At 39.3% G+C, this 17,217-nt stretch overlaps 1 protein-coding gene across 3 annotated transcripts in view; it reads right to left on the bottom strand.

Moving 5' to 3' along the window:
• The window catches only part of FANCM (FA complementation group M), a 72,717-nt gene that overhangs the window by 36,191 nt on the left and 19,309 nt on the right, over positions 1-17,217 (bottom strand). For all 3 annotated transcript variants that reach the window (XM_031045741.2, XM_034062273.1, XM_034062274.1), the window contains exons 5-10: positions 10,847-10,978; positions 9,661-9,793; positions 7,924-8,046; positions 7,391-7,492; positions 1,929-2,122; positions 1,053-1,259 (exon numbers count right to left, since the gene is read on the bottom strand). In XM_031045741.2, coding sequence (XP_030901601.2) covers positions 1,053-1,259; positions 1,929-2,122; positions 7,391-7,492; positions 7,924-8,046; positions 9,661-9,793; positions 10,847-10,978 — 891 coding nt within the window. The remainder of the gene's footprint in view (positions 1-1,052; positions 1,260-1,928; positions 2,123-7,390; positions 7,493-7,923; positions 8,047-9,660; positions 9,794-10,846; positions 10,979-17,217) is intronic.

Raw genomic sequence — 17,217 nt, 5'->3', positions numbered from 1 at the left:
AAGCAGCATCGGAAAACACCTATTTACAAATACTATTCACTTTTTTTGACTTTTCATCCCTTCAAAGCAATTTTTTTTTACCCCTCAGGCAGGATTCTTTGGACACTCATTTAGAATTAAACCCCTGCTGCCTACAAATTTAAATCACAGGCAAACAGCAACTGGAATAAATGAAATAAAAGCAAGACTTAAATCTGGGGTTTACAAATAGCTTATACAGACCTCAGACTTCTCTGTCATGAAACCTGATCCAACTCAGAACTGACCTCACTAGTAAAAACCAGCAAAGAACAAAATCAGTTTGCAGCCAGAACAGTGAGGTGGACTCTAAAACTGCCTTGCATTCAAACAGGCATTGCATGATGAAGTTGTAAAAATGCAGATTCATATTCCTCTGCAATAACCCTCCCCAGAGCGAGGTCAGCAGGGATTGCCTCCTCCTACCTAAACCCTGCCCTGCCCTCCTTCCCTCAGTCAGGCTGCAAGATGAAGCTGGGCAGCAGCCTGGTACAGCTGAAGATCAGTTCCCGCAGCTCACAATTCAAGGCTTAGACTTCCACTGGTACACTGATTTCCCAAGGGGCAGCCTGCACTCAGAGATGATTAATTATACCCCGAGTTGAGTGCTGAGGTTCAGGAATTTAACAAAAGTAGATTTCCACTTAAGCTGATCTCTTCAGACCTCAGACGCAAGTCTGCTACCACTAAGTACTTGTCTAAAAGCATTGCGTCATCAGCAGTTCAGGGAGAGACACTTCCAGCCCGCCTGTGCTCAAAGCTCATCTCTATCTCTTGCACCCTTGGCAAAACCCCTGTATAGTCTGAGTTTAATTTTATCATTTACAAAATGAGTGTTACTAAGAACAAAGGCTTGAAGCCCTTCACATTGAGAAAGTGGAAGTTTTTAGAATAGTGTGGACTATTACTTCCCTATAGGACAGTTAAAATGTTGTTAGGAGTGGTCAGGATTGCTGTGGGGCTTAATGCACAGTGTAGATTTTCCTGGAACAGGCTATTTTGTTTTCCCAGTGAGAAGCAAGCTACAGACTCACCCGTTCCTCCCGTCCCTCAGAGAGGATGACCACAATCCTGCCTTGCCGCCTGCGCCCAGTTCGGCCCATCCTCTGCACAAGGCGAACTGGGCTTTTCTGAGCGTCGAAGCAGATGATGAGATCAACTTCTCCAATGTCTAAGCCTTCTTCCCCAACACAGGTAGAGACCAGAGTGTTATACCCACCTTCACGAAAGCGTTTCACCACCTGAATAAACAATTAAAATTAGATTTAGCAGGAGAGCCAGAAAGCACTTTATACACACTATGCAATCATAGAATCAATATTTCTAGGTTGAGACAGAAGCTTAAAAAATAAACTTATATTTTAAAACTGCAAAGCTTGGTGTTTCTGGATTTGTCGCATGCTGATGTTAACATCAACATATCAATTCTTCAATTCTAAAATGAAAGAAAAAAAAGCACACCTTATTCTGACTCCAACAATAGAATCCTTCTAAAATGGATCTTCCCAACTTTGCAGTTAAATATTTGTGTTGATTGTTTTTTCTTTGGTTACTGTGGTTTTCATTTTGTTTTGGTTTGTTTTTTTTGTTTTTATTTTACTTTTCTAGATCAAAATTTAAGGACCTATCTTATTTTTTCTACCTACAAAAAAAAACCTTAAGTATTTGAATATTTCTCTAGCCTCTCAAATACATGAAAGTTAGCAGTTGCTAATACAATGTAATATAGAAAGTATTTCTATATTCTGTTCAGTGAGTATGATTTCTGAAACTCTGAAGGCAACTGACTACACAGAAAGTCACTAATGACACTAAAGTTCAGTCACTGCATACTATCTCTATTGATACTAATTTACACATTTAATACTCTTTATCACTATTTCCTAATAAAAGTCTCATCTTTCCTTTACCTCAAGTTGTTCCTTCTGTGTGAAGCCTTTTGAGCTCTTGCCTGTGGAGTGGCCAACAAACGTCATCACTCGAACCATCGGAGAGAGCCGGGAAAGCATTTCTGCAATTTCTTGTACACTGTCCCGAAATGATGAGAAGATCATCACTCTGGTACCCACGGCATCCACAGATGGGCTTCCAGTCGTCACTTGGTCTAGTTCATTTTAAAAAGCCAGAGAAGCATTTTTATGCACAATTTTAAAATAATAACCAATGAAACCTTAAGGACAGGTCATCCCACAAGCTACATACACATTGAGAGCTCTCACCTTGCTTACTGGGAAGATTTTTTCCAACTATACAGCATTCTGATTTTGTCAAATGAAATTAATTTAAAAGAAATTTCATTTAAGTATAAAAAATACAATAAATTAATAAAAATAATTAAATAAATAAACCCAGTAAAGATAACTATTAGGAGCCTCTCAGACTGTTTAGACCAAACCCCTAGAAAATGCTCTGAGATACACCTGCTCAAACAATTCCTCTTTGGAATCAAAGCAGTATCATAATTTTGGAGAATTTACACCAACTATGGTGAGCGTATCTTACATCTGAGGTACCATTTGTAATGTTACTTTGAAAAGCTGAGGTTTGAGGGCAAGCATGTTGAAGTTTAAGATGCCTTCTTCCAAAGAGCCTACAATGTCACTTTTAAATCTGCTACTTAACTGCCCATAGTCAGCCAAGGTCAGCAATATATAGGAGTAAAACCCCTGTTAGCATTAGTCTAGGATAGTAGCATAGTGGAATATAAGAGATCTGCATCAACTTTGTATGATTTACTACAGCAATTTTTCTCTAGTTTCATGGCTTCGGATCCTCATGACAGCAGAAATATATAGAAACTTCACTTAACACAATAATCTGTTGGTTTTGACTGATCTGTCATCGCAACTGGTTATATCTGTCACTTCAGTAGAAAAGATTACTTTCCCTTTTTAAAGAAAGGGGGGTAATGATTGTATTGATATGCAGTTTCTTAACAAGGTGTTTTTGACCAAACCCACGATTCTTATGTTACACCATCATGGATTTTGTCTTCTGGGTACTTAACTTGCTTTTTCTTCTTCTTTTTTAAACATATAAGGATCTGCATTCATGAGTACAAACAAAAGCTAAATAACACACAAGTTTTGAGCAGTCATCTTCTGTTTATCCTATTCGAATCCTAAAACAACACACACATTACCACATGCTGCAAAGTAAAACTAGAGTATCTTACAAAGTGGAATCTCAAAAAAGATTGAATAACTGAATTTGGCACAGTTTGCATGCCTTACTTAGACATAGCCATCAGATGAAATCAAATGGATTTCTAGGGATAAAGGTCTCCTCTTTTACACAATTCTTCACAAAACAGCTTTATGTCATTGAAAGAAAGGTTAGATAAGGAATTAACATTCTCAAGACTGAATGCTAGCTGTTTCCCTGAAATATAAAGAGCAGGCACTTGGTGCTTGACAACAGTTGTACACTATGTCTTTAATTCCAGTCTCAAGCTGCTTCTTGATGTTAAAGCATTAAGTGTAACAGATAAGTGCGTGAGTACATATATCTTTCTGACCAACTGTCAGAAAACCCAGTATAGTTTTCAGTTGTATCTACATGCAGAAATGCTTTCAGTATCTCAACTCAAAAAGCAAAAGCTGAAAAGAACCATTTTCCACATTTCTTTTTAATATGAGCACTTAATTCACAGGTAGATTATGAAGGTGGCTTCCTCTGGTCAAAACAGATTTCACTCTTGAGGCTGACAGCCAAGGACGTTAGACATGGAGATCGCCAGAGGTCCCTTCCAACTAGTCTGAATCACTCTATGATATTCTACTGCAACACTGATAGAATGTGCTCTGCATAATTTGTCATCCTGAGCAGACTAACAAGCTAAATATTCCAGAATAAGTGCAAGCTGGATATATCTTACTCATGAGTTCATGTGATTTTCCTCCTCTTCTAAATTTATTCTGGACAACATTTATTCTATACCTACTTTTAGTGCATTCTCATGACATGAAGAGCAATAATGCTCAGTATTATCTGCCCCTATACTGTAAAAAAAAAAAGTTACACTACTGCCATTACCTCCTTGACCTTATCCAAACACAGACTTACAAAATTCAAGACATTAGCAGCCCATAATCAATCTGACAAGTAATCCAGGTATTGAAGATTAGCTGGAAGAAGCTCATTATGCTGAGCCAATGTTTCCTAAGGTCTGGCCAGAACCAGCACCTTCATCTGAATTGCTGGTAAGTAAGTGCACCTTGCAAAGCAAGGGTAATAGCTACATGGTCAGGAAGCTCAGACTTAACCTGGTTTATCTCTAGGTAGAAACAGTTCAGTTTGCACAAGCAACCTGGCACTTTGCAGAGTAGTTATTCATTAAAAAAAAAAACAACAAAAACCCGAAACAAACAAACAAAAAAAAAGGCATTCACAAAATAAATCAAGATTCAGAGTAGTTCAACAATGTATAACTGGAACAAAGCACAATTAAGTTCAGGGAGTTTGTTTGCTTTTGTTTGTTTGTTTTCCCTAGAGATACCACACAGTTGCATGAGTTCCTGAAACAAATGCTGAATGTATTTTCCAGTGCTCACCTAAATGATTTAGGCTTTTGTTTCAGAGCCTTCTGATGGAGCAAAGGTACATGTGATTATCTTTGGAATCTTAATAAATACTAAGGTTTTTATTGACAGACTTGTAACAAATTCTTTCTGGAGGGGAGAAGTCAGGACATGGGTTGTACTCTATTCCATCAGAGTCCAAACCTGGCATTTAGGGTGTAGTTACTTGCGCATGTGTAAATTTAGAGTTTACCTGCAAAACAGGGAGTAAGGGTAGAATCATAGAAACACAGAATCATAGAACAGTTAGGGTTGGAAAGGACTTTAAGACTGTTGAGCCCCACCCTCGCTGCCATGGGCAGGGACGCCTTCCACTAGACCAGGTTGCTCAAAGCCCTGTCCAACCTGGCCTTGAACACTGCCAGGGATGGGGCAGCCACAGCTTCTCTGGACAACCTGTCCCAGTTCCTTACCACCCTCACAAGAAAGAATGTTGTCCTTGTATATAACCTAAATCTCCCCTGTTTAAGTTTGAACCCATTAACCCTTGTTCTATCACTACAGTCCCTGATGAATTGTTCCTACAGTCCCTCTCCAGTATCCTTGTAGCCCCCCTTCAGATACTGGAAAGTTGCTATGAGGTCCCCGCACAGCCTTCTCTTCTCCAGGCTGAACAGACCCAACTTTCTCAGCCTGTCTTCACATAGGAGGTGCTCAAGCCCCCTGATCATCCTCATGACCCTCCTCTGGACTTGTTCCAAGTTCCCTTTTTATGTTGAAGACACCAGAACTGCACACAATACTCCAAATGTGGTCTCACAAGAGCAGAGTAGAGGGACAGGATCATCTCCTTCGACCTGCTGGTCCTGCTGCTGATGATGTGGCCAAAGACATGGTTGGCTTTCTGGGCTCTGAGCACACACTGCTGGCTCACGTTGAAATTCCCATTGACAAACACCCTCAAATCCTTCTCTGCAGGGCTGCTCTGAATCACTTCTCCACTAACCTGTAGCTTTGTCTAGGTTGGGCACAAAAGTACAGGTTTTGCTCAAAGGGTATCATCAGAGATGCTATGACACAGTGAGTAAGAAGGCAAATAGAGAAGTTCACAGTGCCTCACTATTTCTGTCTGGTGCTCAGTGCATTGGGTTGGAGATACATAAGCTTAGTCACTAGAATGCCTGCAACTCTGATCAGACTGTGAATTGTAAAGTCCTTTCTGACCTTGCTTTAAACACAAAGATGTCAGGACTGTTTGTTTGTATTTGCTTTAAATTTAACTGCCTACATCTAGAAAACTGTGGTCAGAATGTTGCCTTATATTCCCTATGGCCTTGCCTTGCGTATTAGTTATGAGGATAAAAGGGATCAGAAGGAAGGAAGGAGAAGGAACACCTGACATACCTAGCTCAAAGTATGACTTGATATGCTACCATAGCTCACCCATTATGCTATAAAAGTTGATGTATTTCTTCCTGCAGTTACTGTAATTTTGTATTTAGAACAGTAAAGATTTATAGTTCACACCTACTCATGCACACAGCACAAAAAACAAAATTGAAGTATCTGTAATTTATTATCTGTTAATAATACTAAGAGACATGCCTGACCAACATTGCAAGGAAAAACCGTATCTGATGGGATGCAAGGACAGCAAAATCCATGCTACCAAAAGAAGATGGAAGAGTATTAAATATACAACTCAGTTAAAGTAACTCCAGCACAGAACATAGAATTTGAGGCAATAGCTTAGAAACATGTTAGAGCAAACAAGACAGAGGTGTGGAGGGAGGTAGGAGGGAGGCAAGGAAGACAGAAAGAAATATGAATGGGAAGAGAGGATGGGCAAGAAGAAAGTAATTGGGTTAAATACATTTGGACATATTCCAAGCTAAAAGCAGAAATGAGGAAACTTGAAGTTGCCTACTAGAAAACAGAAGTCATTTAAAGTGTATTCTAACAATCAAGCATCTGAGACAGGGAAAAACCTCAAAATAAAAATAAAATAAACACACACACAAACCCTCACAAAACAAACACCAAAACCCAAACACCAAAATCAGATCAACAAATAAAAAAAAAACAACCCCAAAACAAAACAGAAGGGTGGGTCAGAAATTATCACAACTTCACAGAGCACAACAATCCAAACAGACAAGGGTGAAAGTGAAAAAGTCGCAAAACAAATTTATAGGTACTGCTGTCATCATTCCACATGCAACAGCTGGCTCAAGAAGCTGAAAAGAAGTTTCAGCAACAGCTGAAACCTTCTAAAACCACAGACATCTGAATGATTTGAATTCTTTGCTTCATAATCTCATACTAAGGTATGATGTGTTGTTTTTCTCCCTTTCAGTCAAGATGAACACAAACGGAAAACAGACAAATGTAATCAAAGTTTTTAAACTTCAAATGAGTGCCTCAGTTTTTTATGCTTGGCAACAAGGCTGGATATCAGAACTTTCATTGTTAAGATCTATAAACATGTTGCATCATAACTTTTCAGGAGGTGGTGGCAGCACTGCACTGTACAATGTTTCCACAACAAATTAAATGACTATGGAAATCATGAGACATAGTAGCATTAGGAATGAGTTTACTATCCCTATCTTACTAAGCTGTTAGAATAGTTTATATGAAATGAATAGTGATAACTTACAGAATATTTTTCTTAAAGAAATGTCATGGTATAGCTCTTCTCAAGAGAACTCCCCCACACAGAAGATATACAAACATACAAACCAATAAAGAAGCACTTGAAAAAAATAGAAAATAAATCAGTAGGAAATTACTAGTTTTCATACACAGCTTCAACTGTTCAGATACTTTTTCCCTGAGTTGTTGGTACTTACCAGAACATCCCTTTTTCCAGGAATTGAAGTGTTCTATTACAATTTCCTCCAATTTCTTCAGTTTTGGATGGCTATAGATAAATTCCTTTTTATTTTCAAACACTGAAAAGGAAATAAAGCCATTAAAGATGTAACTAAACCTGCAACAAGTATGAAGGTTTAGTGAACTTAATTTCTTCCCATAATTATCTGAGTTAGACATACAAATTCCTGTCACTAGTTCTTATTGCATTCCCTAACCATATTGGTAAACTACTCATGAAGCACATTTGTCAAACCCATGTTCTGAGAAAACGTGGCTATTCTTGTTATAGTCACACTGCAAAAGATGCATTGTCAACCAGTATTATTTTAACCTTTCATCTTAAATTTAAAACTTCAAAAATAGTAAACTTGTTTGAAGTTAGCTAAAACCACCAAAAGAAGAGGGAGACATGGATGGACACATGGATACATGTCTGGGGAAAACAACCTAGAATATAGAATACTAGCTGAAAATATCACAGCAAGTGCTCTGAAAGGGAAATACGGACCTGTTTTATTCTTGTAAATATTTCCACTCACTGAAGATGTGTCTGTAAACATGTCTCTGAGCTGCTGATAAAGCTTCATGAAGTCCTCATTACGACCAAGTTCATTCTTCGTGCGGGTTAACCCTTTGTAAAAAGTTAAAATAATTAAGTATTTAATCTCCAGAGTGATTATAATTTTTCTATCCAGAAAAGAAGATTTCTCAGGAGCAGCAGGCTCCTTTCACATTAGCTTTAGAAAATAACATTGTTTGGCACCAATTTTTTTTTTTAAGGAAGACACAAGTACAGAATTTAAACATGAAAACATTAACTTAAGCATGAAAAATGTAGGTATAGACAGAAGCCTGGTCCTACTACTGGGACCAGGTAAACTAAAAAGTGTTACATCAACCATTTAGCACAAGAAAAATCATACAATCCACAAACAGTGAGGGCAGTGACACACTGGCACAGGTTGCCCAGAGAAGCTGTGGTTGCCCCATCCTTGCACTGCTCAAGGCCAAGCTCGATGGAGCTTGGAGCAAACTGGTCTAATGGTAAGTGAGCTTGCCCATCGCAACTGAATTGTCTTCAAAGTCCCTTACAACCTAAATCATCTTTTGAGACTATGAAATGCTGTCAGATACTCTAAGAGCTTAGCTTACCCAAAGCTTAAATTCAGAAGTTTCTTGAATGATTTTATATCTATGTTAAAAAGAATTTCATCCTGTTCAGACCAGAAACCAAACTTAGCAGGGTACCAGCACAGAAGACCTACTTATTAGAACTATTTCCCATCAGTCATCTTTTAGTAGCAGACAGCGATTTTAAGGAATCTCAGAAACTAGGAAATTTGTTGTAGGTAAATTAGCTTTTTTAAGTTACCACACAGTTACACAGTGAAGTATAAATCAAAATGAAGCAAGAAATCAAACAGCCATAGCATGGGCTAAATAGCTGGAACCTTCCCCTCCCACACTCAGTGTTTAAAAAAAACTTGCAGTGGGACTGACATTGCCATGTTGAAATTTATCCCCTCAAAAAAGGTATCAGTACCAAACCAGGTCTTCCAGGGAGCCATGACAACCCAACAGGCCTAAAAAGGACTGTGGAGAGTTGCAAAAGACTCACAGTAGTCAGTGATAGAATTAGGAAAATAAACTGAAGCCAGAACAGAAAGTACCTTTGCACCACTGTATGAATTCATGCTGTACCCACATCTGGAACAGTACACACAGTTCTCATTTGAGAAAATAAGAAGAGGTACAGAGAAAGATCACAACAACTTTATTTTTTGCTTAGTGAGCATGGAAGATGTTGCACATCTGGGACAGAAACATCTGGTGTGATGTGACTAAATCTGTAGTTTTCTGTCAAAGATGCTTAAATCTCATGAATACATGAGTTTTGCTGCAGGGGGATGAATTGCTTTACAAGACCAAACAATTTCTCAGTTTAAACTGTTTAATGGTTATTCTCTGTCTCAACAGAGATATTACTGGCACTTCCTCCAAGTTCAGTTTGTGCAGGTTTTTTTTTCCTTAGAACTGCTGCCATAAAAATACATTTACTATCTCAAATGTACTCTGACATTGTGCTAATGCATTTTCTATGGGGATGAAGGGGAACAAAACACCAATCACATTGGGAATCCATCTGTTATATAAGCTGTTTTGTGCAAACCTAGCCACGCAGATGAGGTAAATTAAATGAGAAGGACTGGAAACAAAAGAAAGGATGTTTCTAAAGACATCTCACCTTTTGATCCATCCATAATTCCACAAAGGTAGATAAATAACGACCGTACTCCCATTTGTAGTAGCAGCTCATAACCATGATATAAACTGATACAAAGTGCAAAGTCTCCTTCAATTATGCCTTGATGTACTCCCTGTGGAAACAAAACAGACTAATCAATAAATTAGGAAGCCGATAAGCAGCAGGAATCATACAATTCTCCAGAAAAAATGATTGACATCTGAGAAAGAGCCAAAGCACAAACTAATACAGACCAGTCATAGAATCATAGAATGGTTTTGGTTGTAAGGGACCTTAAATATCGTCTAGCTCCAACCCCCTGCCACAGGCAGGGACGACTTCCACTAGACCACGTTACCCAAAGCCCTGTCCAACCTGACCTTGAATACTGCCAGGGATGGGGCAGCCACGGTTTCTCTGGGCAACCTGTGCCAAGGCCTCACCACTATCACTCTCATATTTTTCCCTAATGTCTAACCTAAATCTACACTCTTTCAGTTTAAAGACATTCCAAAGCCTTCAGGAAACACGTTACACTATTCTTAATAGTCAATGAATACAATCTTTTCCCACCTCTAAAATGATCTCCAAAATACCTGTATTATCTTCCAAGATTAGCCCATTACTTTCCAGAGTGGCAAAAACTGAAAATCTGACAGCTGAACCATCCATCAGTATTTGGCAAAAAACAAAAAATTTCTGACATAACTACCCAGGCTACAGAATTTCAGTCAGAAAAGCTGGCTTGCCTACTTCAAGGCGTATTTCTCAATGTTTTTTAAAGCATGCAGCCTTTTTTCTTTTTTATTTTTATAAGTTATACTCTTTAAGTTTGAAAAATCTAAACACTCTTGAACATACGATTTACAGAAAAATGGAAGTAGCAATGTAGTTTTGTGCTGAAAAGTTTAAACGTGCCAGTCAGTAATTACTTAAGAAAATAATTACTTAAGTTCTCAAAACAATTTCAGTTTGGAAATGGAGTTCTTCACCTTTTCCTTAACTCCCTTGAATTAGCATCTAGAAATGTGGAAAAAGTAGGTATATTTTGTTGTATATTTTATTTGAGGGCTAAAACCAGAACGTTACAAAGGAAATCTGACTTAAAATATATAATCAAAATGTGTACACTATGGAGTACTACTATTCATTCATTACTGTAGTAACATGAAATAAAGACATTTACCGCACTTTGTGAAGAAGGGTTTTTTCTGTATTGATCTCTTGCTAGAATTATCTGGTACTTTGTAAGGCTGGGAATATCCCGCCTTGCTAAAACTCCTATTCTAATCAGGCGTCCAGCGAATGTTTCTAGCACCTGCAAACAAAACACAGAACACAAAAGATATGAAGGAATGCCTATTTAGCCCATTGAAGGAGTTTTATTTTGAAAGATCTTACACAGTAGAACACAAGCAGCAGCTCATTTATTTTATTTAAAACACAGAAGTTTTCAAAACAGACTGCACTGGTTTCTGAAAAATGTGTTACTGTACCAGACTGACACCCGGTGTCCCTGTACCTCACTGTAACATTCTCCAGTATCAGGAGGTTTCTAGGATAGTTTACAAAATTTGTCCAAGAGCCGCAGAACTATTACAGCTCGGTTCCCTAAATAAGGATTTGTGTCCTTTATTCTACAGATAGACATGCTCCTGCCCCTAAGATAACCCCACATCAATCAAATAACTGAGAAGTGGAAGCACACACTGTGGTTTTGTAATTGCATGGGTACCGACAAAGCAGAGAGGCACCAAAATGGGATGGGCAGCCAGCTACTGAGCTCCTGCTGCAGGTGGCTCTTGGACTCGTAACCCTGACTACAATGACACTGGTGTCAAGAAAACCTGCATTGAGCTTTGAGAAGTTTAAATTATCACAGGCAAAGGACTAGTCAACATGTTAGGAAGTTGTGCGAGGAAGGGGCAGGAGTCATGAGTGGTGAACAGAGAGGAATAAGCACCCAACAGCAGCAAACCCTATTTCCTTTGGAAACCACACAAAAAAAAAATATGGTTTTATACATTACATGTACCCACTTTCCACATGGGTGAAACAAGGAAACTGACCTGCACTAATTCATCTTAATCCTGTTTTTCCTTCTGTTTCTCCGCCTTAGGTGATTTTTTTCCCAGACTTAATTTTGCATGAGTGCTAGCTCTGTAATAATTGGAGTAATCAGATTTGTTTTACAAAAATTACTTACAACCTGTTGGCCCGCTTGGCTAGTAGCCCAAAAAAAGTCTTAGTGCACAACAACAAGCTTTTTCAAAGGCAGTCTTGACATAGTTTGACAGCAGATGGCTCCCGATAGCTGCTTACATCCAATGTGTTTCCCAAGGTTTCTGGGTATTTTAAAACTGGTTCAGCTGAACTGCGCAAAGGCTATAGCATAACAGATGCCTAATCCATTTACTGCTGTTCTTACAGCCCGCTGACAATCAAGTCCAACTGAAGCAATAAAAATAGGTCTAACTTTCAGGCCTCAAACAATACTGATCTAAGTAGGTCTTCAGCTTGCAAAGACAAAATACTCTAACAGGAAAATAAAGCCAACTCTGAAAGAGCAGTGTGTGTTTGTGACAACACTCCGTTTGTCCTCTTCCCACATATGCTGGGTTGTTAGAGCCTGTCAGGATGCACAGACATTACTAACAACCACATTCTACTCATACCCTCTCAGTGCAGTGGCAGCTTAGTTTTGATTATTTTTATAGTTTGATATTCCTTTAGCTTCTTACTTTGCGTCCAGTGCATTAAGTGGCAAATACTGTGAAAAGGGTAGGGAGAGGGGATAATTGACATCATCAATTACCCCAGCATTAATGCCCCAAAGAACCAAGAAGCAAAGAGAACTTTGGAATGGTAAAAGAAAACTTGTGAAAGCACCAGCCAAACTGGGGAAACAATGTGCTGGGAAATTTCCACAATGCCCCCAGCTCCATGCCAGCAGGACTTTGGAAAACAGCTAGCTGAAGTCAGCAGGCTAAGCTGATTATAACAGATAAAGGCTGATGAGAAATAACAGAAACAAAGCCTAAATTATGAATGCTTTGGTGCATCTCAGGTTGCTCTTCTCTACTCTGGGCCTTCCGTCTGGCAGCTTCCTGCTTTTGCTGAGAGGAGCCCAGCTCGGTTCACTGCTCCTGGCTGAAGGGGACAGAAGATGCCCACGGGAGCAACACTAAAGGCAGGGTGGTGCTGAGGATCACTGCCGACCCCATGCATCCCAGGACAGTCGATGTCAGACCTGTTGCAGGGCTGAACATTCATCCTCAGTTGAAGAGCCCCAGCACACTTCCAACCACCTTGATCCTCAGGAAGCCTGGTGATGGCCTCAGGTAGCTTCCCAGGCAAAGCAAAGCAGTCCCCAGACACCCCTTCTAATTAAGACTAATGGATTAATTAGACCAAATAAAGCACTTGTACCACCACCAATACGCAGACACCAATTGGAAACCACAATATTGCTGGGAATTTCCAGAGGAAACAAAAACAAAAACAAAAGGAATATCTTTCCTTAAAATAAGAGTCAAAAACATTCACTGAGCCACTTGGAAATCTAAATGCACAGTAACTTAATTTCTCATATTTGGTTTAGTGTTGAGTTTGAAATTCAAAAGTTCATCTTTTACCAGTTTGTTACTGTTATATTGTTTTTAAATCTGGCCTGTATCTGAAAAGTAATTTAAAAAAGCTAGAGACAGAAGTATCTATGCCAGCTTATTAAAAAAAAAAGAGTTATTTAATGTAAACAAAAAAAGGTTAACCATGCAAGGGATAACTCAGTGCTCTTTATTTTAATGGGATACCACTGACATAGCTCTTTAACCTCCCATCAAACCCTAAAGAGCTGGACATGAGCACAATTGAAATGCTGAAGATGAAGCTTAAACTATGCCTCAAGTAGTGGAAATGGAGCCAGTCTCTGAACACATAGATGTTTCTCTAGAAAAGAAATTAATGTTTTCATTGAAAAGTAATGGCCACATAAATATAATGCTCCAGACCTGGTTTATTATTTCTTGTACTTGTTGCATAGCTTTTTTAAAAAAGAAATTTCTATTACATGTACTTTTCTGTTTCATCCCTTGACCTAGTTTATAATATGTAAGAAAATTACATTGTCACTGTTCACTCAGTGTACAGCCCTGTCTGATTTAATCACCTTCTGCAAAACAAACCAAGGAAGACTATTATGAAAGACAGCAGGATCCAGTCACCTGGAGCTTCAAAACTAATAAGGAACAGTAAACATAACCTACTTAAGAGGAGATACAGAAACAAGCACTGCTCAGAGTGATTACATTTATCTTGCCTCCATACCTTTATTTTTAATTAAAAAGATAATACTTCTGGAAAGTCTGCTCTCTTTTTCCAAAACATTCAAGTCTTATGTTGCCTATTTAAAAACAGAACTGTAGAATTCACTTAAATTAATTGCTTAATATGACTCAAGGCTTATGTCTAGTTCAAAGAGTTCAAAAAAAGTGACAGATTTACTACCAATATATAAAAGACACCTGGTGAAGTTATCTCATACTGCACTAAACTTGCAAGAACTTAAAGGGGTTTGCTGAATATTTTCCATAGCAAATCACACGGTTTTTTTGAAACTTGTACCTGAGATTAGCTTAGGACCTGCTGTTTGGAGCTACATTAGCTGAGGAGCATCATGTGTATTACAAGCACAACTGGCAGGGCAAAGAACTGTTGCTGTTTCGGCTACACCTCACCAAAAACTGCTCTTAATCTGTTTTCTCTTGGCACAATAAAAACCGAAGGCTCTAAACAAATGACCCAGACTAATTATTTCACTGCAGGTTTGCAAGCATTCTGTAACAAGAACAAACAAAAAATCTGCCAGGCATAAACAACTGTTTGGAATGCATTTACTTCAAAGTGGGGAAAGAGGTTGAGAGAAAACAGCCTCTAGGTAGACTGTTCCTTTGCAAAACAAAGACTCAGGAGGTCCACTTCTGTCCACAGGAAAGGCAAAGTGCCAGGTAACATTCTGAGTGCTCCCAGCCTTGACTGGCAGATCTGACCAGGGGTTCATACAGTCACACTGGATGTAAAAAGAGCTGCCATTTCCTTCACCTCCTTCCCCTGCTCTCCCAGCCAACCCAGCTCCAGTGTTTTCAATGCCCAAATAGGCCACAGACCCCTTCCAAATGAGCTGGACAAGGTGCAGAAATGGTGTGGAAGAAAAACATAGAATCACCGTTTTTAATTGGAAGGGACTCTAAAACTCATCTAGTGCCAACCCCCGACCATGGACAGAGACACCTTCCACTAGACCAGGTTGCTCCAAGCCCCATCCAGCCTGGCCTTGAACACTGCCAGGGATGGGGCAGCCATAGCTTTTCTGCACAACTCCTGCTAGGGCCTCACCACCCTCACAGGGAAGAAATTCTTCCTGGTATCTAATGCAAATCTCCCATCTTTCATCTTAAAGCCATTATCCCTTGTCCTGTCACTATAGGCCCTTATAGAAAGTCTCTTTCCAGATTTCCTGTTGCCCCCTTTAGGTACTGGAAGGCTACTAAAACAGAACTGGTCTGTGTATTGGTGAGGTAATGTCACACCTACAGCTGTATGGGAACATCAACACGCCCACTGGTCTGACTTAACAGAGGACCATTAAAACCAGGAGTAGGGAAATACTTCCCTCACAGGGAAGAACTTCTTCCTTATATCTAACTTGAACTTCCCCTGTTCAAGTTTGAACCCATAACCCCGTGCCCTAGCGCTACCGTCCCTGATGAAGAGTCCCTCTCTGGCATCCTTCACAAACTCACTTTAAACTACAGGGAGGAAAGTGCTGTTTTGTGTGAACATTCATTCTATTCACACTTTCTTACCTTTCCAGCAACACAAAGTATCAGGGACACAGCAGGGTACACCAGTTTTAAGCAGATACTGGAACTCTCACAAACCAATACTGATCAACCTAGTAATGATCTCGATGCCTTTTAAAGTTTTGTTGCTAAGTTTATATTCACTTCTTCATCCTTCACAGTCCTCCCACTCCCCAGGGAGCTGTTCACACTGGAGATACATAGTTCTTCCCTAGAAGCTGGCACTTATAAAAAAAGATACGTTAGTTTGGCCTCTTCTAGCATCTGCTTTCTCCTATTACAGCACTATTCATTTCTTAGAAATTACAGAAAAAGCAGGCCTGCTCTTTTTACCTTTCAACTAATTTCACTGACAATATTTATACTTTTTAGCTTGCAAAGTTGTAAGAAGGAAGTGTTTTCTTCTACATCCATCTGCCAGTCAGGAAATGTCATCACTTTGCCACAGCACAGAAAGCACCATACTGAGAATGTTTCATAGCCTCAATTTGCAAAGCTGAGTATTTGTTTTTCTTTTATGTTCAGCAATAGAACCTGCCAGGAAAGCACAAAGAATACCAAACTACCAAAACCATATTATCTCAAGAGTGACTGTGAGCCAACATTTACACCTGAAATTACAACAGCAAATGGCTTTGTTCAGCTCCTGTAACAGTTACTCTGTTATCTGAGCTGAAAGCAATGTCTTCTTCAGTACTCTATCAAACACAGCCCTTTGCCTGTAATTACTAAGCACATCACAAACCAAAGGCAAACAAAATACACACACAGTTATCTGTGCTGGTAGATCTTTGGAGCATGATCGGAAGCTCCCAAAAGTCTCTTTCTCACAGGTAGCCAGTCAAAACTCAGTGGCATTTCTCACAAAGAGAGAAATTTAGCTGTGATTTTAGACAATTCTTCTGGTGGTTGTTTTTTCCTGAGTTTTTTCCCCCATCTCCACAACGATGCTTAGCAATCCTCTCAGCAGAAATAATTAGCAACTATCCATTTGCATAATTACTGCTTGAACAAACGAGTTGAGGCTGTTTTCTATGAGAAAGTGCCAGAATTATTTCTGCATGACAAGCAGAAGAGCCTCTACAGGTTGGCCTCAAAAGGTCAGCTCTTTTCAAAATCAGTTTCCTAGAAGAAATCACCCAGAGCCGGGGTGCCCTCACTTGGTAATAATAATCCGACTTCAAAAATTGCATGAAAAATACCTTTCCCACAAAAGTGGACTCACTGTTTGCACTGTACTAACATGTGATTAGACACTACCTGTAACATGGATTGATTCCCATTGTGCCTTCCTTCAAGGTACCTACCCACAGCCATGTAGCTACCCCACAAGGGAAGTTCAAGGAACTTCCTTTTGCAAGTAAAACCAGGTAACTGCCAGGAAATACAGTGCTTCAGCATGATTTCAATGAATCCTGCAATTCTGTACACCAGGTAGTTGATCTTGAAATCAAATCATAACCCAGTCAAACTCTAAAGTATTATTGCCAACATTTGGCAAGAATTTGCCTTCTCAGTGAATTTCAGATCAGAGAAGAGCCTGTGACTCTTACACACAAACATTCTTGCAGTAGAACTATCTGCTTCACTTGCTGCACCCAGTGCATCCCACTTTTCTGCAAAACATACACACATATTAAATCCACTAGGTTAAGACTATTCTCTCAGGATGTTCCCACTGGTAGTTGTTCCTCCT

Source organism: Melopsittacus undulatus, chromosome 4 (assembly GCF_012275295.1).
Source record: "Melopsittacus undulatus isolate bMelUnd1 chromosome 4, bMelUnd1.mat.Z, whole genome shotgun sequence".
Lineage (NCBI taxonomy): Eukaryota > Metazoa > Chordata > Aves > Psittaciformes > Psittaculidae > Melopsittacus > Melopsittacus undulatus.
This window is presented reverse-complemented; position numbering and strand designations above follow the sequence as displayed.